The sequence below is a fragment of the Amblyraja radiata genome, chromosome 25 (assembly GCF_010909765.2).
Source record: "Amblyraja radiata isolate CabotCenter1 chromosome 25, sAmbRad1.1.pri, whole genome shotgun sequence".
Taxonomy (NCBI): Eukaryota; Metazoa; Chordata; class Chondrichthyes; order Rajiformes; family Rajidae; genus Amblyraja; species Amblyraja radiata.
In genome coordinates this window covers 14488314-14512422 of record NC_045980.1, presented here as the reverse complement: position 1 = coordinate 14512422, position 24109 = coordinate 14488314, and the positions used below count along the sequence as shown (strand labels likewise).

Below are 24109 nucleotides of genomic sequence, written 5' to 3'. Positions count from 1 at the left end.
AACTGAGATGAGAAAAAACTTTTTCACCCAGAGAGTTGTGAATTTGTGGAATTCTCTGCACAGATGGCAGTAGAGGCCAATTCACTGGATGAATTTAAAAGAGAGTTAGATAGAGCTCTAACGGTTAGCAGAATCAAGGTAAATGGTGAGAGGGCAGGCATGGGTTACTGATTGTGGATGATCAGCCATGATCACAATGAATGGCGTTGCTAGCTCGGAGGGCCAAATGGCCTCCTCCTGCACCTATTTTCTATGTTTCTATGTTTCTGTGTAAAACTTGCATTTCCCTGTTTACAGGGTTGATTTCTAGATAGCCCAGGAACCAAAGCAGAGAGTGAAAGAGGAAATTCCTAGAGTTTTTCAATCTATTACTTAAACCACTACTGTGGTTAACATGTGCGCCAAATTTTGTGAAACATATCTAGAAATGGGCTTTGTAGACACAAGGAACTGTAGATACTGGAATCTTACATTGAGCACAAAGTGCTGGAGTAACTGTGGGCAGCACAGTGGTGCAGCGGTAGAGTTGCTGCCTTACAATGCCAGTGTTCTGGGTACGATCCTGACTATGGGTGTCGTCTGTTCCGAATTTGTACGTTTTCCCCATGACGGCGTGGGTTTCCTCCAGTTTCCTCCCACAGTCCAAGGTTTGTAGGTTAATTGTCCTCTATAAATTGTCCCTAATCTGTAGGATAGAAGTAGTGTATAAGTGATTGCTGGTCAGCACAGACCTGGTGGGCCGAAGGGCCTGTTTTCATGCTGTATCTCGCAAACTAGATCTAAAACAAAAACTCAGCAGGTCAGGCAGCATCTGTGGGGAGCATGGGTAGGTGACGTTTGAAGTTGGAACCTTTTTCAAAACATTGTCGTGGGTAAGAGAAAGCTGAAAAAGCGGATACGAAAATGAGACAAAGGAGTGTCGATAAGGAGAGAAGGGGTTTGTAATACAAATGCATTATAAAGCCAGAGGGACGGATATAGGTGTAAGGTCACAGAGGGAGGTGGCAGTGATGGGAGGAAGGGTAGTAGGAGAATGGGTGCAAATTGGGGTCAGGAAAGGGCAGGGGGAGAAAGAAGAAAAAGGATGGGGTGGGATGCTACCTAAAATTGGAAATCCTATCCAATTCAATTCAATGGGCTTTTTCTCCTTGTTTTTCTCAACCATGATACTGTACGTAGGTTCCACACAATATGCCAAATGCAAATTGGAGGAACAGCACCTCATAGTTTGATTTGGCAGCTTACAACCCAGCGGTATGAATGTTGATTTCTCTAATTTCTCGTAACTCCTGCATTTCCTTCCCCCCACCCCCCCACCCCCACCTCTCCTCTCCCCGCTCCCTCAATCCTACTAGTTCCACTGTTCACATCCTTGCATCCCTGTTGTTAGCACATCTTCCCTACCCAACAGTGGCCCATTTAGGCCTCCACATTTCCTGAGGTCATCTGTAGCCAACCCTGTAGAATCTATGTGGAAATATTAACTCGCTTTATGTGTGAAATTGTTTAGCTTAACATTAACATATCTGATTCCAGCTGAATTGAGCTGATAATTCATGTTACTTAAACTCTTATTTTGAAATGATCAGAAGCTGTCTGTATACATTTTTTTTGTGAATGTAAAAAAACAATATAAAGTTTGAATATGATTGTACCATCTATGGTTTGTGGTTCCCGGACAAGTAAAAAACCCTTGTTTTTTGTCCACCATTTGCAACATTATAGACCAGCACATTTACCATAGATCAGCATCTGAGATCTGCAATGTCTTTGAATAGATACGGAAGCCACGAGGACCTGTGGTCACAATGTTCTCATGATGGAGAAGGAAATGGCTAGAGCATCAACCACAGTGCATGCAGTCTCCTCATACAGCTTCCAATGGCTACTGCACTTTTCCTAATTTTTCACATGGTGCATTATTTCAATGGCCCCAGTGTCAGTTTTATGAAATCCTACCCAATTTCATAGCTCAGATGAGCCCAAAGACGGGTGGGTTTGTAGGTTAATTGGCCTCTGTCATTTGTCCATAGCGTGTAGGGAGTGGAGTTGAATGCTCTATATGTTGCACAAAAACCCACAATTAGTCTGGTGGATCTTCATTGCTCCCCCTCTATAGCAAGTGCAGTGTTTCTGCAGCGTGACCAAAATTGAACACAATATTCTAAATGTGGGCTCACCATTCACTGTATGGTTGAGTTGGGCCGAAGGGCCTGTTTCCATGCTATATCACTTTATGGCTCCAAATTAAATGACGAAGGAGATAGAAAGAGCTTTAAATTAAGTAAGAGTTAGGGGTAAAAACATTTATAGTACTAGACTAAGTGGGACCCGTTGGGTTCCAACATCACACGGGCGGGCTGGTCCCCCAACGCAATATTCCACCTCTCCACCAATTCCAATATTGGTGGCTGGGGGTGGGGGGGGCTTTCTGGAGCACTAGTATGGGTGTTGTGGGCTGAAGGAACTGGTTTCCAGAGGGTTAGTATGGACATTGTGGGCCGAATGGAGTCTTGGGCTGGCGGCTCAGTCACTCAAGCATGTTGTGCTGGCAGCTCACTCACTCACGGCTGGTGGGCTGGCAGTTGACACGGCTATTCCTTGAAATTCAATTTTAAGCAGGGTGCAATGCCTCCAAATTCAAGTGCAATTTTTTACCACTTCAAGCAGGGTGTAAGGCCACCAAATTCAAGTGCAGTTTCATAGCATTTCAAGCAGGGTGCAAGGCCATGAAAGACAGCGAGTCTTGACCTCTCCCTCCTCCATCTTGCAGAGACTGAGCCACGCCCACACTTCTGGGTTTTATAGTCCATCCCCCCTCCCACCAGAAGGAGCGTGGCCTTCATGACGTGGTTGACAGGAGAGAGAATCTCAAAAATCTTTAAACACTAATAACTCTTTTCTTTTTCATCGATGGGAAAAATCCTCAGCACCTGATGAGCGGAGGGGGACTCTGAGTAAGAGAGCCAAAAATCAAACCCGTACGTGGTGGCGGTTTTTTCTAAGTCAAGATTAGACTTTTAATTATATAGAAGACAAGGCAACTTTAATTAGGCAAGGCAACTTTAATTAGGCAAGGCAACTTTAATTAAGCAAGGCAACTTTAATTAAGCAAGGCTACTTTAATTAGGCAAGACAACTTTAATTAAGCAGGGCAACTTTAATTAGGCAAGGCAACTTTAATTAGGCAAGGCAACTTTAATTTGGCAACAGAGCTTTAGCATTTCCAAACCAAAGGCTACACAACTTTAGCATTTCCAAACCAAAGGCAACACAGCTTTAGCATTTCAAAACTATATTTTCAAACCACATTATGGGCACTGACAGGTCAGTAAAACCACACAGTTCAGTTAACTTGTGTTCAGAATTATTCACAGCTTTCTAAAATCAATATACAGAACAAAAGGAAGTGGTCAAGATCAGACTTTTAGTTATATAGATTAAAAAGACATATTATAGTATGATGTTATCCAAGTTTCATATTCTGCGCACTACACATTAGGGGCAATTTACAGAGGACAATTAACCTGTAAACCCGCATGTCGTTGGAATATGGGAGGGAACCGGAGCACGCGGAGGAAACACATGTGGTCACAAGGAGAACTTGCAGACTCCGTCCAGACAGCACCCGAGGTCAGGATCCAACCCAACTGTCTGGTGTTGTGAGGCAGCACCTCTACCGGCTGACCCACAGTGGCCACACCAAATGAGAGAGGGAGAGGAGAGATGGTCACTGTGTGTTTGGTAAATGTATTCCTTCCCAGTTTTCAAAAAATGTCCTGAATTAAGAGAATAGAGAAATGGTTGCTCTGCCCATGGTCTTGTGACTAGGGGAACAAGATTCACCGACCTTCCTTTTTCCTTGAGATCTTGTGTTACTAAAATTGCTTGTTGCCATCTTACTTAGGCTGCATGTAACTGGAGTGAGATTTCTATATTTATATATTCTATTCTCATTGCATTAAAATCTAATGCACTAATTATTTGTCTTCCTAATCGCTTGCCAGAGATCCAGGTTCGATCCTGACTACGGGTGCTGTCTGTGAGGAGTTTGCCAGTTTTCCCTGTGTCGGCGTGGGTTTCCTCCAGGTGCTTCGGTTTCCTCCCACATTCCAATGACGTGCAGGTTTGTCGGAAAATCGGCCACTGTAAAATTGCCTCTAGTGTGTAAGGAGCGGATGTGAAAGTGGGATATCATAAAACTAGTGTGGACAGGAGTTCGATGGTCAGCATGGACTTGGTGGGCTGAAGAACCTGTTTCCATGCTGTATCTCTAAACTCAAAGAAATTTAGCAAGGGTTGGAATTGTTTGCTCTGTGATTTCTTCTGACTGACAGTTGTCGCCTCCTGCTGGCCAGATCAGCCCTGATATAGACACAACAAGCTGGAGTAACTCAGCGGTTCAGGCAGCATCTCTGGAGAAATGGAATAGTTGACATTTCGGGTCGAGACCTACTCACCCCTGATTCATCTCACCTTCCAAAAAGGTTTCTTAAACATAGTAGGTAATTAAGCATGGAAACAACCTTCCATGCCCTTCAATGATCACCCATCCACACTAGTTCCATGTTATCCCACTTTCCCATCTACTCCCTACACACTAGGGGCAATTTGCAGAGGCCAATTTACCTACAAACCTGCACGTCTTTGTGATGTGGGAGGAAACCGGAGCACGAGTAGGAAACCCACGCCGTCACAGGGCGAACGTGCAAACTCCACACAGACAGCACCTGAGGTTGAGATCGAACCCCGGTCTCTGGCGCTGTAAGGCAGCAGCTCTACCGCTGCGCCACTGTGTCACCAAATAGTTTGTCCAAATGGTTTCTCCACCAAATCTATGCTGCACATAATGTTCCATCTGCCCCGCTCATGGTCTTCCTTTAATCTGTACCTTTATAGCCACTTCATATGTTCCTCAGAAGCTGACTTTCTCACTCAGATATCTATCTGCAAACGTCACAAGGGTCTGGACTTTCTGACCATTGTCATCTGCTGCTGAGAGGCAGAAATGTTCTCAGAGGATTGCATGGACCCTGTGGTATCAATTTTCTCTAATTTCCTAATTACCGATAGGAAGCAAAGAGTAGGAGTGAACGGGTGCTATTCAGAATGACAGGCAGTGGCGAGTGGAGTGCTGCAAGGCTCGGTGTCGCAACTGTTTACCATATATATTAATAATTTGGAAGAGGGAATTAGGAGCAACACTAGCAAGTTTGCAGATGACACAAAGCTGGGTGGCAGTGTGAATTGTGAAGAGGATGTTAAGAGGTTGCAGGGTGAACTGGACAGATTGAGTGAGTGGGCAGATGCATGGCAGATGCAGTATGATATAGATAAATGTGAAGTTATCCACTTTGGTGGCAAAAACAAGGGGGCAGATTATTATCTCAATTGGGTTAGGTTAGGTAAGGGGGAGGTGCAGCGAGACCTGGGTGTCCTTGTACACCAGTCACTGAAAGTTGGGGTGCAGGTACAGCAGGCAGTGAAGAAAGCTAATGGAATGTTGGCCTTCATAACAAGAGGATTCCAGTGTAGGAGTAGAGAGGTTCATCTGCAGTTGTATAGGGCTCTGGTAAGACCACATCTGGAGTATTACGTACAGCTTTGGTCTCCTAATTTGAGGAAGGACATCCTTGTGATTGAGGCAGTGCAGCATAGGTTCACGAGATTGATCCCTGGGATCGCGGGACTGTCCTAAGAGGAAAAATTGAAAAAACTAGGCTTGCATTCACTGGAGTTTAGAAGGATGAGGGGGTTCTTATAGAAACATAAAATTACTAGACTAAGTGGGACCCGTTGGGTCCCATGTTCACACGGGAGGGCTGGTCCCCCAACGCAATATTCCACCTCTCCACCAATTCCAATATTGGTGGCCAGTGGGGGGTGGGGGGGGGGGCTTTCTGGAGAGCTGGTATGGGTGTTGTGGGCAGAAGGGACTGGTCTCCAGAGGGCTAGTATGGACATTGTGGGCCAAATGGATTCTTGGGGTGGCAGCTCTGTCCCTCAAGCCTGATGGCAGCTCACTCACGGCTGGTGGGCTGGCAGTTGACTCACGGCTATTCCTTGAAATTCCATTTCCAGCAGGATGCAAGGCCACCAAATTCAAATCAATTTTCCTACCATTTGTTCAGTTTCCTACCACTTCAAGCAGGGTGCAAGGCCACTGAATTCAAGTGCAGTTTCATATCATTTCAAGCAGGGTGCAAGGCCACCAAATTCAAATGCAGTTTCATACCATTTCATGCAGGGTGCAACGTCACCACATTCAAATGCAGTTTCATACCATTTCATGCAGGGTGCAAGGCCACCACATTCAAATGCAGTTTCATACCATTTCAAGCAGGGTAAAATCACCATAAAACCACACAAAACACCACACTCACAGTTCAGTAGACATTCAGTGTATTCAGTTGATTCACAGCTCAGACAGAGTTGTGATCTCTCCCTCCCCCATCATGCAGAGACTGAGCCACACCCACATTTCCGGGTTTTATAATCCATCCCTCTCCCACCAGAAAAGGTGTGGCCTTCATGGCGTGATTGACAGGAGAGAAATTCACAACATTTTTTCAATAGTAATGACACTTTTATTTTTCATTGATGGGAAGAATCCTCTGCACCTGATGAGCGGAGTAAGATGGCCAAAAATCACAGCCGTAAGTGGTAGCGTTTTATCTAAAATCAATATACAGTGCAAACAGGAAGTTGTCAAGTTTAGACCAAACAACCATTTGCAGTGCCTTTTACTTCAACCCAAAACCCCCAAACAACCATTTGCAGTGCTTTTTACTTCAAACCAACCATATTTTCATTTTCAAACCACATTAAGGGCACTCAAGGTCAGTAAAACCACACTCACAGTTTAATTGACATGTGTTCAGTGTTATTCGCAGCTCAGACTGAGAGACGTGATGCTCTAACTTCCCTCACTTCCCCCATCTTGCAGAGACTGACTGAGGCACAACACTTCCGGGTTTTATAGTCCCTCCCCCTCCTACCAGCAGGGGCAGCAGAGAGAATGTCAACATTTTTAAAACATCAATAGCTCTTTTATGTTTCATCGATGGGAAAAGTCCTCTGGTCCAGCTCAGCGGATGGGGACTCTGAGCGAGGTGTCCAAAAATGACTGCCGTAAGTGGCGGCGTTCTTTCAGAAATCATGAAACAGGAAGTCAGAAAGTGGTCAAGAACTTAGTTTTAGTAATATAAATAAAAAGGACTGGACAAACTAGATGCAGGAAAAATGTTCCCATTGTTGGGTGAGTCCGGAACCAGGGGCCACAGTCTTAGAATAAAGGGGAGGCCATTTAAGATTGAGGTGAGAACAAACTTTGTCACCCAGAGAGTTGTGAATTTATGGAATTCCCTGCCACAGAGGGCAGTGGAGGCCAAATCACTGGATGGATTTAAGAGTGTTAGATAGAGCTCTAGGGGCTAGTGGAATCAAGGGATATGGGGAGAAGGCAGGCACGAGTTATTGATTGGGAACGATCAGCCATGATCACAATGAATGGCTGAACTAGCTCAAAGGGCCGAATGGCCTCCTCCTGCACCTATTTTCTATGTTTCTATGTTTCTATCCTAATGAGATCTGGAACAAGGGGCTAGATGTCAGAGAGCAGTGGAGTGTCCATCGCTGTGTTATCATCAGTGACTGCTCCCTTGAACACACAGACAATACTCCCCATCATTGGCTTGTGTAGGAAGTAACTACAGATGAATATGGACACAAATTGTGGAGTAACTCAGTGTGTCAGGCAGCAATCTGGAGAAAGGACATTTGTGATGTTTTGGGTCGAGACCCTTCTTGTTCAGAGTCTGAAGAAGGATCTTGACCCGAAACGTCAACTATTTATTTTCTGACCCGCTGAGTTACTCCAGCACTTTGTGTCTATCCCCATCATTGACTCCTTCCACACTTCACGCTGACTTTGAGAAAGCAGCCCAATGTATCCCACTTGAGATCACACCTTTCCCAGCCTACAATTGGCCTTTCAGTGAAACACCCTGCCTGAGATCATCTGTTGCCCACTAAGTTGTCCTGGACTTTTCTTGCCTCCAGTTTTCTCCTCCCCTTTCCCCTCCAACTTACAGTCTGAAGATAGGTCCTGAACCAAAACCTCACCCTTCCAGTTTCCCCAGAGATGCTGCCTGACCCGCTGAGTTACTCCAGCACTATGTGTCTATCTCAAGATTCAAGATTCAAGAGAGTTTATTGTCATGTGTCCCAGATGGGACAATGAAATTCTTGCTTTGCTTCAGCACAACAGCACAGCATAATCTTTGGTATATACCACAATCTGCAGTTCCTTCTTATTACATAAACAAAGACCTTTCTGACTTTGGTCATCCCTTATTTCCCCCACTCACATCAGGCAGATGGAAAGCAGCTTGAAAGCACTTACCACCAGAATGAGGAACAGTTTCTTCCCCTCTGTTACTAGGCTTCTGAACGGTCCTTCAATAAGCTAGGGGACCATCGGGTTCACCTCTACCTCATTGCAGACATTGAACTTGGTCTCTGCAACTGATGCGCTACAATGCTGAGAATTATATTCTGCACTCTGTATCTTTCCCTTTGTTTTACCTATTGTTCTTGAGTTTGGCTTGATTGTATGTATAGTAATGTCAGATTTGAAAGCAACAAAGCTTTTCACTGTACCTCGGTACATGTGATAATAATAAACCTAACCCCAAGTAGACCAAATAGCCAAGCAGGTTTCAGAATTCTTACAGCAAACTAGGAAACAAAAAAAACAATACTTTCTTGAAAGGCTTGGATAGAGTGGATGTGGAAAGGATGTTTCCACTAGTGGGAGAGTCTAGCATCAGAGCCAATAGCCTCAGAATAAAATGACACAGCTTTGGATAGGAGATGAGGAGGAATTTCTTTGGTCAGAGGGATGTGAATCTGTGGAATTCATTGCCACAGAAGGCTTTGGAGGCCAAGTCAAGGATATTTTTAAGATGGAGATTGATAGATTATTGATTAGTGCAGGTGTCACGGATTATGGGGAGAAGGCAGGAGAATGAGGGTTGAGAGGAAAAGATAGATCAGCCATGATTGAATGGCAGAGTAGACTTGATGGACCGAATGGCCTAACTCTGCTCCTATAATTTATGAACGAAACTTTGTGCAGTCTCTTGTGTCTCAAATAAACCCATTCAACATAATCCCAGGTTCCTCAATGTGATTTATGGCTGCCGTGTACCTTGGTAGGATTTCTCAGTGAGTTGCAGGGCCGGCTTTAAGCCGATTTGACCGATTGCCCCCAATTGGGCCCCGCGCCTAATGGGGGCCCCGCACTAATGTTCCGTATTTCGTACGGAAATACGAATTCTCTTTGTTAAATAAAGATTTTTTTTAATTCGCCATCCGGATTTTTTTTTTAAACGACCATGTATAACAACCGCTGCACGGCCATCAGACACAAACGATTTGTTAACTAGTACTGTTAGCACTTCTTAACATGAAGTTGTTAACACGTTGTTATATCAATCTGCATCCATCCACAAACCTCAGTGAATGTTATTGTGTTTTGAATGAGTATTAATGGCGCCAGGTTCCTTTGTATAAAATTCACGCGGCGTCAATAATACTTGTTTAAAACACAATTACATTTACTGAGGAATGTAGATCGATGACACGTTGAGAATTTCTTTAAACTCACCATCATGAGTGAGGGTCCCGGACCGCGAGAAGGGGCTTCTTCCTGGTGGGCAGGTTGGTCATTCACCTACCGACCCACGTTGTGTCTCTCTGTGTTTTGCTCTCTCTCTCCCCCTCCTTCTCTCACTCCCGCTCCCCATCTCGTCTCTCTCTAGCCCTCCCACTCCCTCTCTATCACCCTGTTGCCTCAGCATTCCCGGAATCATTGACGTTTAGCGGTAGACAAAAATGCTGGAGAAACCCAGCGGGTGAGGCAGCCGCCTTGACCGCTGAGTTCCTCCAGCACTCTGTGTTTATTGTTTGGCTCTGAAGTCGAACGTGGCTCAGCGGGACGGGCAGCGGCTCTGGGGAGTGGGTTGCGTTTCTGGTCGAGACCCTTCTTCAGACAATCACAAGTACTTTCACCGACGCGAGTTCAATTCAGGGGTCTTCTCTCCAGAGTCGCTGCGCTGCCTGTCCTGCTGAGTTACTCCAGCTTTATGTCTATCTTCAATTTCAGAGAAATACAATTTCTCACGGGGGGCTTATAACGTCTCTAAACCCCTCTGGGACCCTCTGAACACCTCTAAACCCTGTCTATTCCCCCCCTATTTCCCTCTGCAACACTTCTGAACACTTCTAAACCTATCTGAAGCCCTCTAAACATCTCTAAACCGTTTAAACCCCTCTAAACTAGGAGGCTACAAGGTGACTTGTATAGGCTGGGTGAGTGGGCAAATGCATGGCAGATGCAGTATAATGTGGATAAATGTGAGGTTACCCACTTTGGTGGCAAAAACAGGAAAGTAGACTATTATCTGAATGGTGACATTTTTTATGTGTCGTACTTTAAGTTCCTTGTATATTGTGTAAAGACTGTTTTCTTCAAGTGAGTATCATTGCTCTTTGGATATATCGTGTTTTGTCACGTATTTAAGGATATATTGTGCTGTAACAACATAATTTTACAAAACATTAGTGTATAGAAAAAATCGAAACAGAAAGAGTGGGCTAATTAGCCATATAAATGACATATGACAGTGTGAATATTGTGCGTCTCCGAAGACGAAATAATGGTTGGTGAGTGATCAGCTGGTTCAGAATATACCGATTATTTATCGTGTTCCATGGATATTTATATATATTTAGTGCATGATAATGATATGACAGTGTTAGAGAGTGTTTGGGATATCATAGAGAAAGACTACATAAGAACAGTACGAAATTAGCCATGGAAATGGAAATATGTCTAGCCTACGATCAGCTGTCATGAATGTAAACAATGCATCAAAAATGGCTTGTGGGTGGAATAGCTGATTCTGAATATAATTATTATTTTTCGTGTTCCATGGATACTTATATAGGGTAGTTTTTACTTTTGGGGAACGCACCGCATTACCGTCGGCAAATCCTTCAGCCCGGTGCCGCCAAATCATTCCGCCCGGGTAAGTAGATCCGCGACATGTGGCCTAAATTAATGTTATATTATGAAAAGTTCAATCGCAGGTTAGGTTTGGTTTGGTTTGGTTTCGTTAGATGACTCAAAATTTATCTAGCGGTAGGTTTGGCTAGGAATCACCTGTTTGTAATGAATGTTTGTAATAAATGTAAACATAGCCTATTGGCTGAAGAACTTGAAGCTCTGAAACCTTTTCTTCCCTCCAGTATCATTAAGCCTCATGCTCTGTTTGAATACCTGATAGTAAACAATCGATTTACAGCATTTCCTAATGTTTTTATTGCTTTGAGGATTTACTTAACAATGCCTGTAACAATCGCATCAGGTGAAAGAAGTTTTTCAAAACTAAAACTGATTAAAACATACTTACGGTCAACAATTTCACAAGAGAGACTAAACAATTTGGCAATGATATCTATAGAAAATGACATTGCTAAAACCATTGACCTTGAAAATATTTTGAGAGACTTTGCAAATAAAAAAGCCAGAAAAGTATTTTTCTAAAAGACCTGCGTATAATCAGTATGTCTGTAATTGCCTTACTTTGTATTAAAAAAAATAAAACTTTCATATAGTTTTTCAAAATTTTAGTATATCAAGCATTTTATGTTTTTTTTGGTTAAAGACGAGCATTTTACTTTTGTAGAGTAGGGGCCCCGCCATCAGTTTTCTAATTGGGCCCCGCAATTCCTAGCACCGGCCCTGGTGAGTTGTTGGAAGTTTCACAATGTAACTTATTTTAGCTGTGCGGTTTTGGCCGTGGAACCACCCCAGATCTATGATGCGACGTAGCATAACCACCCCCTCCCCCCCCCCCCCCCCCCCCCCCCCCCCCGTACATATTACACTGCATCTCAATTTATTCCTCTTTCAAAGTAACTGAGTTTACTTCCACGATGGGTGACGAGAACAAGTCTTGCTTATTAGTGGAGGACATTAACTCATCCTACAATCCGCCAGTGCTCATTTTAACATTTATCTTTGGATTCTTTGGAAATGCAATTGCTCTGTGGGTCTTCTCTTTGCATGTGAAAGCCTGGAGATCAAGCACAGTGTACGGGTTGAACCTGGCCATCGCGGACACTCTGCTAATCTGCGCCCTACCATTTCGAGTTGACTATTACATCCGTGGGAAAGACTGGATTTTCGGCGATGTTGCCTGTCGCCTGAAGATATTCACGATATTTATGAACCGGGCAGTGAGCGTTGCTTTCCTGGCGGTTATGGCGCTTGAACGCTACTTCAAGGTGATCCACCCTCACCATAAAGTGAGCAAAATGACCACAAGCGGTGCGGTGAAGGTATCCTGCATTCTTTGGCTTGTAACGCTGGCGATGTGTCTGCACGTTTTGACTGAACCTCGCACGTTCCAGCACATGAATGTGACAAATTGTGAGCCGTTCAGACCATTCAAGCCCTTAAGTTCCACAGCGATTTTGACTAACATGGTTTTTATTATTTTCAATTTCCTTTTACCAGCTTCGATCATCCTGTTTTCCACTTGCTGTATCGCCTGGAAGCTAAAGCAGATGAAATCTGAACTGAGGGCCAAATATAAACGAGCAACGAGGCTTGTGGTGGTCGTGGCGACGGTTTTCATCATCTGTTTCTTACCCAGCAACGTTGCTGTAATTGCTGTTTTAATCTCGAACCGTGTAAGTAATTGCAAGACGTTCGACGTTACCGTGCAGATCTTCGACAACACCCTGTTCATCACTTACTTGAACAGTGTGCTCGATCCGGTTGTTTACTACTTCTCCAGTTCCACGTTCAAGGAATCTCTGAAGAAAGCTCTCATTTCTCACAACATCAGACTTTTCAGATCAACAATTCGCTCAGCTCCACCAAAACCAGAAACACAAGTTGAACCTCAACGCTCTTCTGTTCTCAACACCTGGGACCATTTACGAACTGAGTCGAGTGACAATCTGTGAACCAGCTCCCAAGGTTGCTGCTTGCTTTCTTCCAACTTGCTCTGGGAAGAAGGGTCCGGGCGGGGCGCTCTCCCTAATAGTTTTAAAACCTTTGATCTTAAGAAAGTAATCGCCCTGCAGTTTCTAAGTTAAGTTACTCGCCTGACCACATTTCTAACGCAAAAGGCAACCGTAGTACTAAAAATATTGCTGCATGCAACCGCGATGGCCAGTAAGGAGACACAATGACCAATGTCTAGGAGGTCACCGCCAAAGCCTCATTGTTTGCCTTGGACTTTACTTCACACGTGTGGGGAAGAGAAGGTGGCTTTAAGGTGCAATGTCCAGCAATCACTCGTTATGGGAGGCATTGGTGGAACAGAATTATGGAGTTGGGTATTAAGTCCTATCGAAAGAAGGATCCCGATTCAATGGTTGAGTGGCTTTTATTGTCAGATGTGCAAAGTGCAAGCACACAGTGAAATTATTTTCTTACAGCCCAGTGGAGTATTGACATACCCAAGCACATCCCCAATTAGCAATTGTACAGAAATATTCTTCTGAGCCCTCGTGAGGCACCATGTTTTGGTGCTTTTTTTCAAGTCCAGTCCACTTTCCAGTCTGAAGAGGGTCTTGACCCGAAACGTCACCTATTCCTTTTCCCCAGAGATGCTGTCTGACCTGCTGAATTACTCCAGCTTTATGTGTCTGTCCACATTCTAGTTGTATGGGCGGTGCCCGATTCTGGCAAACCCCAGGCTGCTGCAGGGCATCCAGCCGTCACTTTCCCCTGGTCAACCAGCAACCAACGTACTCTCCTCACTGGTCCACCTTTGTTCCCTGTGAGTTCATCTCCCAGTTGTAACTCATGATTTTCCATGCCTGAATTATCAGGAACTGTTTCTGTCAGAGAAATAAAATGGGCATTACCCCACTTTTCACATCGAAGGGATATATTGGCTTTAAAAAAAATTAATATCAATTAAAAAAAGTCCCATAGAAGTTCTATGCTATTGAGGCAGTGCAGCGTAGGTTCACGAGGTTAATCCCCGGGATGGTGGGACTGTCATATGAGGAAAGATTGAAAAGACTGTGGTTGTATTCGGAATTTAGATGAATGAGAGGGGATCTTATAGAAACGTACAAAATTATGAAAGGACTGGACAAGCTAGATGCAGGAAAAATGTTCCCAATGTTGTTCCTCGTCTGTTGCAAAACATACTTGGCTAATAAAGTATTATTGTGATTGATCGTGATTATCTTCTGTACTGTTCGATGCTCTATGTTCTATGTTGATCCAATTGCAGTTAGAACAGAAAGATAGACTTGTGCACTAGCTCATTAAAGAGGTTTGCATTGGACAGACAACAAGGTGAGAAACAATCACCTAATGAGTAAATAATTAAAAAAGGGAAAATATCCTTAATTACTCCAACTGTCTCTTGAAATAACCAGCCACAAGAACTGAACCCAGCACTGTTGCAAACTGCAAGAAAAAAGATAGACACAGAAAGCTGGAGTAACCCAGTGGGTCAGGCAGCATCCAAGCAGGTCGACAATGAAGTTAGTAGGACGTAGGATGGGGGAGGGACAGAGAGAGAGGGGATGCAAGGGTTACTTGAAGTTAGAAAAATTATTAGTCATACCGCTGGATTGAAAGCTGCCCAAGTGAAACATGAGGTGCTGTTCCTCCAGTTTTTGTTTGGCCTCACTCTGACAGTGGAGAAGGCACAGGACAGAATGGTCAGAATGGGAATGGGAAGGGGAGATAAAGTGTTTGGTGACCGGGAGATTGAGGCGGACTGAGCAAAGGTGTTGAAGTTCTTTTTAATATTTAAAACTAATTGTGGACTTTATGTGGAAACATTTACTCGCTTTAAGTGTGAAATTGTTTAGCTTAACATTAACATATCTGATTCCAGCTGAATTGAGCTGATAATCCATGTTACTTAAACTTTTATTTCGAAAAAACAAAGTTTGAATAATATTGTACCATCTATGGTTTGTGGTTCCCGCACAAGTAAAGAACCCCTTTGTTTTTGTCCACCATTTGCAACATTATAGACCAGCACATTTACCATAGATCAGCATCTGAGATCTGCAATGTTAGTGAATAAACACGGTCACGAGTGTAGCGGCAGATTTTTCAGATCTTTCAGGAAATTAACTCCCTAGCCACTAATTGGTTGAGAGGGGATAAGGGGAATATCTTCGGTACGCATGCAAGCTGCCTCAGAGACTTACAGAGCTTCTACTTTCATAAAGCTTCAGCACACAGTCTTTTAATGAATATTTTCTTTATTGTAGATATAAAACAGTAAGATACATCCAAGGTTTTCCGACTTGTTCCAGCAATCTTCTTCGAACTCCAGCGCATTGCTTCAGATACTAGAAAACTCTTCGTGTCTTCTTCTTCACATGAGGCTTGACATGCTTGACCTGCTTGACATGCTTGACATGGTCGAAGGATAAACCTTCTCCCTCTCCTGTCCAAAACGAATTCCCAACTAAACTAACACGCAAGCAGTTAAGCTGCATAAACACGCCCCAAGACACGTCATAAAATCCCACCCACATTATAACGGGCTGGCTAAAATTTAAAGGAACATGCCATCCACAATGACATGCAAAATAGGCCAAATGGCCACTCCATACCGGCCCCTAATTGTTCCGAATACATAATGAGGCAATTACCAAATAACATCAAAAAAGTGGCCATTAAGGCTTAACATACATCAAAATCAAAATCAAAATATCAGGGAATAAAACCCTGTGGCTCCCTCGTCAGGAAATCAAACCGCGATCGCCCGCATGCCAGGCGTGGATACTAACCACCATACTAATGAGGAAAAAATAGCATGCACTATATATCTGCAATCACAATTCTTTCTCGACTCTTCCATCTTCGCTTTCGCCTTCTAGAAGCAAGCACAACTTAGTTATTGTGGTCTTATTAAAACATTGTTTTTTGTTTTCAGTCGCACTATACGTACCAAACCCTGAACATCAGGCATGATTTCCAGTATTCTACCCATTAACCAAGAACCTCTAGATGCTGTAGAGTCAGCCACCAACACAATGTCGCCTGGAACAAAGTTCCTTTTAATCCTTAGCCATCGTTGTCGTTCTTGGATTAAAGGCAAATACTCTTGTATCCATCTCCTCCAAAAAAGATTTGCCATATATTGTACTTGCTTCCATCTACGTCTCATATACAAATCTTCTTTTACAAAAAGCCCAGGTGGAAGTGTTGGAATGGTTTTCAGCAGAAGAATATGATTTGGTGTGAGTACTTCCAGGTCATTAGGATCATCAGAACCTTTCGTAATAGGTCGATCGTTTAAAATCGCCTCAATTTCACAAAACAGTGTCTGTAACCCTTCATCATCCAAAACTTGTTGTCTCAGAACGGAGCGCAGCACATTTCGTACCATACGAATTAATCGTTCCCAAATACCGCCATGATGGGAACCCATTGGAGGATTAAAGTTCCATTTTATGCCTTGTTGAAGCATAGTATATTGGATTTTATCCTGATTTAAGTCTTTGAGTGCTTTTTTTAGTTCCCTATCCGCTCCAACGAAATTCGAACCATTATCCGATCTTAACGAAGTAACTTGACCCCGTCGACAAATAAATCTCCTTAATGCCTGAATACATGAGTCCGTGTCGAGTGTAGATGCAACTTCAAGATGTACCGCTCTACTCGCCATACAAGTGAAGATCACACCATATCTTTTCACAAGGCTACGTCCTCTCTTAACTTCCATAGGACCAAAATAATCCACCCCCACATCTGTGAATGGAGGTTTGTCTGGAGTGATCCTCTCCAAAGGCAAGTCTGCCATCTTCTGTATACCAAGTTTCCCACGCTCTCGCGTGCATATGATGCAATTTTTTATTATCTTTCTTGCTGCTGAATTAGCCTTGATAACCCAATATTTTTTACGAAGTTGGGATAGCATGTAATTTCTTCCTCCATGCCCAATTTGTTCATGAATATGCCGTAATAATAATGTTGTTATGTAAAAGTCCTTAGCGAGAATGATAGGACGTTTCCTTTCTTCAGGCATTGCCAATCTGTTTAGGCGTCCACCCATCCGCAGAAGATCTCCTTCCCAAATTGGGTCGAGCTTATACAATTGACTACTTCTTTTTACCCCTTCTCCACCAGCTTGTAATGTTAATATCTCTTCTTTGTATTTCTGCCTTTGACAATAATCTAGACATTTCTTCATGTTCTTGGCTGGTACTTTCATTGAAGTCATGATTATATTGCTTCATTAACAGCTTTTCCAATTTACCTGTAGATATTTGGTTAACAGCAACAGCACGGCAATTCATTTTGCTGGTGCTTTCCTTATTCTTACCCAAGGAGCCATAAATAACCCATCCTAGTAGGGTCTTCATAGCATATGGTCCATCCCCTTGGCTCCTAATTATCTGTACAGGTTCTAATGCTCTCAGGGCATTCGTTCCAATAAGTAAGTCAAAATAACAAAGATAAATTCTGATATTGACTTACTCCTTGGGTAAGAATAAGGAAAGCACCAGCAAAATGAATTGCCGTGCTGTTGCTGTTAACCAAATATCTACAGGTAAATTGGAAAAGCTGTTAATGAAGCAATATAATCATGACTTCAATGAAAGTACCAGCCAAGAACATGAAGAAATGTCTAGAGAAGAATTGAAATTCTTAGATATTATGAACCATTCAGTTAAGATGAAAAATGGACATTATTGTTTGGATTTACCTTTCAAGAAGGAAAGTGTCAATTTACCAAATAATCGCTATATGGCTGAACAGCGTATTCATGGTTTGAAACGTAAATTTGTTAAGAACACGAAATTTCAAGAGGAATATACATCCTTCTTACAGAATATGATTAATAACGATTATGCTGAAAGGATACCAATGAATCAACTATATCGAGATGATGGAGAGATCTGGTATATTCCGCACCATGGGGTGTACCACTCGAAGAAAGGGACATTGAGGGTGGTCTTTGACTGCGCGGCAGTCTTTAAAGGGACATCACTTAACAGTGAATTACTGCAAGGTCCAGACCTTACTAACTCGCTCCTTGGAGTTCTCATCAAATTTAGGCAAGAACCGATAGCTTTGATGGCTGATATCAGAGCAATGTTTTATCAAGTGAAAGTAACTGGTAAACATATTGATTATCTGCGATTTTTATGGTGGCCTGAAGGGGATGTGCAGCAAGACCTTGTTGATTACCGAATGAAAGTACATCTTTTCGGAGCAGTGTCATCTCCAAGTTGTGCGAATTTCGCTTTGAGGAAAACCGCAGAGGATAATAAAGATTATTTCCCAGAGGAGGTAATTTCCACTTTGAAAAATAATTTTTATGTGGACGATTGCCTAAAATCCGTATCTACCGAGTTAGAGGCAATTCAAATAGTGAAGCACCTAACCTTTCTCTGCAATAAGGGAGGATTTGTACTTACCAAGTGGGTCAGCAACAGTCGTGCTGTTTTGGAAAGCATTCCACCAGATGACAGAGCCGAAGAAACCAAGGTGATGGATTTAGACAAAGACAACTTGCCAATGGAAAGGGCACTGGGACTGCACTGGTGTGTGGAAACGGATGTGTTTAAGTTTAAATTGTCAATTCAGGAACGACCATGCACAAGAAGGGGTATCTTATCTGTGATTGGTTCAGTATATGATCCTTTGGGATTTCTGGCACCATTTACACTGCTAGCCAAGTTAATTTTACAGAATCTGTGTCGAGAAAAACTTGGTTGGGATGAGAGTATAACTCAAACATCCTCGCACAGTTGGACAGAATTAACTTGTCCTAGTTATTTTGACTTCTTTCAGGTAAGGCCATTGCTGTAAGTCTTCACATCTGGGTACATTTTGACGACCAACAGGCATTGTTTCATGTGTGAAAACCTCTGAAATTGGAATAAAATTATCTTCATCCAAACTGGATATCTCCATATTTGTTATATAATAACTCTGGTAATCCTTTTCTTTATTCATGGTACGCATTTGAATTTTAACTTTCTCTCCAGTAATGTCCAACCTTCTCATCAAATTCTCTGTGCAAAAAGTAGCTGAACTCCCATGATCCAGAAATGCATATGTTTGCAACACTACATTAGTTTCCCTATTTCTCACTTGTACTGGTAAAATAGAGAAAATGCATGCTTTCTCTCCGGCCCCAATATGTGCAGTTACTTGAGGCGAGGTGATAGCATTTACATCCGCTGACTCCTTTTTCTGCTCAGTATGATCTGGCTCTTTCTTTACAGTATGAAGCACATCAGGATGATTCTGCTTACATTTGTCACAAATTATTGGACACTTACAGTCTTTTACCATGTGCCCTTTCTTTAAACATCCATAGCAAATTCCATTCCTTTTTAAAAAGTTCATCTTTTTTTCATATTTCTTTTCCTTAAATTTACGACACCATCTTATGGTGTGACCTACTTCATCACAAAATGGACAGAATTCATTCTTTCTGGTCGGTGCATCCTCTTTTGCACCACCTAACACCTTCTCAGGTATTATATTGGTAGCAAAATTGCTTTTCTTAGGCCCTGTCTTTTGTTTAGTTTTGACATAGGTAGAACCCTTATAAATTGCAAGTGGCTTGGCTTCTTCAATAATCCCGCTGCATGAATCTGACATGTACCGTACTTCTCTTTCTAAATATTCCACCAGGTCTGGTAGCCTGGCTACTTGTTTGCTCTTATCACGTATTTCACCTGCCCTATCTCTCCACTTTTCTCTCATTCTTCTGGGCAACTTGCTAATGATGATTCTCATATTACTTGAAAGATTAATTTCCTCCATATAGCCAAGATTTTTCATCGAGCTGCAACATCTTCTCAGAAATATTGCATATTCACTCAATTTATCCACATCTTCTGGCTTGATTTCTTTCCAATCATGGGCCTTTTCAATGTATGCATTCGCAATCCTCTGTTCATCACCAAAACGTTCCTTCAATAATCTTCTCGCCTTTTTATAGCCCTGGTTGTCTGGCTCCATCTGACAACTTTCCACAAGCCCCTTCACCTTTCCTTGTGTGTACTTCACCAGAAACCATAAGCGCTCTTTTTCATCCATAACTTTCTTCTCTAATACCTCTTCCAGTGCCCTCACGAAAGTTTCATATTCTAAAGGATCTCCAGCATACGTAGGAATTTCAACTGGTGGCAAAATGAGAGATTTATTTCGTCGAGCTATAATCTCGTTGAATTCAGATTGCTTATGTAGCAGTGCCAATAGACCAACCTGATTCCCTTCTCCTTGGTCCACTGGTCCTTCTCGAGTTTGTACGGATGTTCTTATAGTAGCTAGTTTCGGTCTAGCACCCATTTGCTGAGCTGAAGGTTCACTCAACCTATTTAGGTTTTCCAATCCAAGGTATCCTGTGGACTTTGACCGTGGAATCGATTCAACTGCCAATTCACTCTGAGCAGGTCTGGCTCTCTGTCTAGAGCTTATCGCCTTTGATGATCTAGAGCTGCATCTAGACCCTTCACTTTCCAGTATGTCCCTGGCTTTAGCCACCTTCAACTTTGTATCTAATTCCAGTTGTTCCTGACATCGCGCCATTTCTTCTTGCTGTCGGGCCATCTCATGTTTTTTCTTCATAGCATCCGCTTCTATTGAGAGCGCTGCTAACTCAGCCTTTGCTCCCAAACGAGCAGAAGCCCTCGAAACCGAACTGGCTGAGCTACCAGATTTACGGCCTGATCTTTGTGAAGATACATTTGAGATACTATCTCCCGGTTCTATTTCATCACCTTCTTCTTCTGGCTTAGTATCTTCTTTTCTGCTACCTTTACTTTTGCTAACTTGCTCTAACCATCCTTCTACAACTTCTTTGGATTCATCATAATACTCCGTATTTTCACAATCCCACTTAAAATGTCTTTCACGCTCCTCTGGAGAACGCTCTGCCTCCAGCAGTGTGTCCTGCTTCTCTTTCAGCTCATGGTTAAGGCTACTTATCAGGCGTAATTTCTCTTCCACCTTGTCCTGGTTCTCTTCTGATTCCATGAGTGTCTTCACACTTTCAAACAGCTTTCTAATCTTCTTCCCCAACTTGTTCCTATCCAATTCAGCTTCCTTGAGAACATAACTTCGACCTTTCTCAGTGAGTTTAAGTTGTCTGGCTGGTCTTTCTTCACCACCATGTGGCTCTTCTGGCATAGCTCTGCCCTCATCTTCCTTCATGATTTAAAAGAGGTCTTGGCAGATTGCCAAGTCTTTAAATTAGTCGAAAAAAAGTCTCTGCTTCTGAGTGACTTTGTTATTATCAACAATTTCTTCTGGCTCTAAAACATACTGATAATGTAGAGAACCTCTCTCTAATTCCAGGTGCAAAATAAATGATGCTAATTCCAATGGAATGCTCCTTTATCTCTTTGATTCAAAACAATCCAAGGTCGGTCTGCCTTTCCCAGACACGCTGGAGAAAACAGCTTGTTGAGCTCTATTACAGAATTCTTTCAATTAAAACCGTAATTTTAATTCAAAAGGTAATAATCAATTCGTACTCACAATCCAGTGATACGTCTTCCGATGCGTTCCGATGCTGTTGATAGACCTCAAGGCTCCTCCTGGCCGAGATCTTCTTCAGTTCCACGATTGGAACCAATCTTCTTTGGCTGCGCCTTTTCGAGGTCTTAGCCTTCGTCCTGCTCTGGCCGCACCTCTCCTAGGTCTTAGCCTTCGCACTTCGATCTTCTGTCCCTATCTCAGGGACTGGTATTTACCCCCGCCGGAGGTTCGCTTTTACTTATCTTCTTCTTCTTCTTCTGTCCCAATCTCTGGGACTGGCAATTACCCCCTGCCGGAGGTATCCTTCGACTTAATGTAGCGGCAGATTTTTCAGATCTTTCAGGAAATTAACTCCCTAGCCACTAATTGGTTGAGAGGGGATAAGGGGAATATCTTCGGTACGCATGCAAGCTGCCTCAGAGACTTACAGAGCTTCTACTTTCATAAAGCTTCAGCACACAGTCTTTTAATGAATATTTTCTTTATTGTAGATATAAAACAGTAAGATACATCCAAGGTTTTCCGACTTGTTCCAGCAATCTTCTTCGAACTCCAGCGCATTGCTTCAGATACTAGAAAACTCTTCGTGTCTTCTTCTTCACATGAGGCTTGACATGCTTGACCTGCTTGACATGCTTGACATGGTCGAAGGATAAACCTTCTCCCTCTCCTGTCCAAAACGAATTCCCAACTAAACTAACACGCAAGCAGTTAAGCTGCATAAACACGCCCCAAGACACGTCATAAAATCCCACCCACATTATAACGGGCTGGCTAAAATTTAAAGGAACATGCCATCCACAATGACATGCAAAATAGGCCAAATGGCCACTACAACGAGGACCTGTGGTCACAATGTTCTCAGGATGGAGAAGGAAACGGCTAGAGCATCAACAACAGTGCATGCAGTCTCCTCATACAGCTTCCAATGGCAACTGCACTGTTCCTAATTTCCCACGTGGTGCATTATGTCAATGGACCCAGAGCCAATTTTAAGAAATCCTACCCAATTTCATAGCGCAGATGAGCCCAAAGACGCATGGGTTTGTAGGTTAATTGGCCTCTGTAATTTGTCCATCGTGTGTTGGGAGTGGAGTTGAATGCTCCATATGTTGCACATAAACCCACAATTAGTCTGTTGGATCTTCATTGCTCCCCCTCTATAGCAAGAGCAGTGTTTCTTCGGTAAGGAGACCATTACTATCAGCTACTGTGCTATACAAGTTGCAGTGGGGCAGTTTCACTCTGTAGTCAAATCCAGTGATAACGACTACATTTATTTTGCTCAGCCCACCGGCTCCATGTGAGTCCCAAGGCAACAATCCCTTTAATCCCATAGGAACCATCCTAGCAAAAACTAGAGAGCAGTCCTGAGCTACGATCTACCTCGTTGGAGGTCCTCGGATTATCTGATCGTAATTTAATGGACTTTCTCTTGCACTAAACGTTATTCACATTATTCCCTTAATCGTATTCGTACACTGTGGATGGCTTGATTGTAATCATATAATCATAGCATGCAACAAAAACGTTTCATTGCACCCAGGTACATGTACAGTAATAAACTAAACCTAAACTCAACTCAACCTCCCCCTTTCTGATGTGGAACGGTCTGTCCTGAGCAGAGGCCTCACATTTGTTCCCCTCCACCCCCACCTATATGAGTTCCATGTCCGTCACGATGTAGAGCTCTTTTTCTATCGCAATTCCTCCGGGCCTTTTTATATGGGAAGGAGTCCTCACCACCCAATGGTGACCCCTTCTCCCGTCTCCAACAGACCCCCTCCTCTTGGACTCCTCCGGATGGCCATCTACCTTCTTTAGATCTTTTCATTTACAACTGCCGGAGGGACATCAACAGCCTCACATTTACCACCCCCGCTACTCACTGTAACCTCTCCCCCCCCCTGAACGTACAGCCCTCCGCTCACTCTGCAGTAAACCCGACTGGATAATCAAACCTGCTGACAAGGGAGGTGCCGTGATAGTCTGGTGCGATTGAGGCCAGGCAACAACTCTCTGACTCCTCCTCCTGCTTATCCTTGGACCATGACCCCACAGACAAGCACCAGGCCTTAATCTCAAGCACCATCACTGATTTCATTACTTCCGGCACTCTGCCCTCTAAAGCCTTCAACCTTATCGTTCCCCAGCCCTGCACGGCCCGATTTGATCTTCTCCCCCACATCCACAGACACAACAGTCCTGTCAGACCCATTGTGTCTGCTTGTTCATGTCCCACCAAATGAATTTCCACATCCTAACCCCCTAATCCAATCCCTCCCTACTTATGTCCAAGACACCTCACACACTCTTTGTCTCCTCAATGACTTCTGTTTTCCAGGCCCCCACTCCTCATCTTTACTATGGATGTCCAGTCACTCTACACCTCCATCCCCCACCAGGAGGGCCTTAAAGCCCTGCGCTTCTTCCTCGACCGCAGAACCAGCCAATTTCCATCTACCAATACTCTCCTCGACCAAGCAGAGCTGGTCCTTACCCTCAACAGTTTCTCCTTAGACTCCTCCCACTTCCTCCAAA

The 24109-nt window shown here is 43.3% G+C and overlaps 1 protein-coding gene across 1 annotated transcript; it reads left to right on the top strand.

Annotated features, from left to right (window-relative positions):
• Window positions 1-12003: 12003 nt before the first annotated feature.
• On the top strand, window positions 12004-13041 carry LOC116987131 (hydroxycarboxylic acid receptor 3-like). The gene has a single exon (XM_033043008.1). The coding sequence runs from the start codon at window positions 12004-12006 to the stop codon at window positions 13039-13041; it is 1038 nt and encodes a 345-aa protein (XP_032898899.1).
• Window positions 13042-24109: the final 11068 nt, after the last annotated feature.

Excerpts from the sequence above, each read along its gene's own strand:
- LOC116987131 (XM_033043008.1), top strand. The coding sequence starts at position 12,004 with ATGGGTGACGAGAACAAGTCTTGCTTATTAGTGGAGGACATTAACTCA.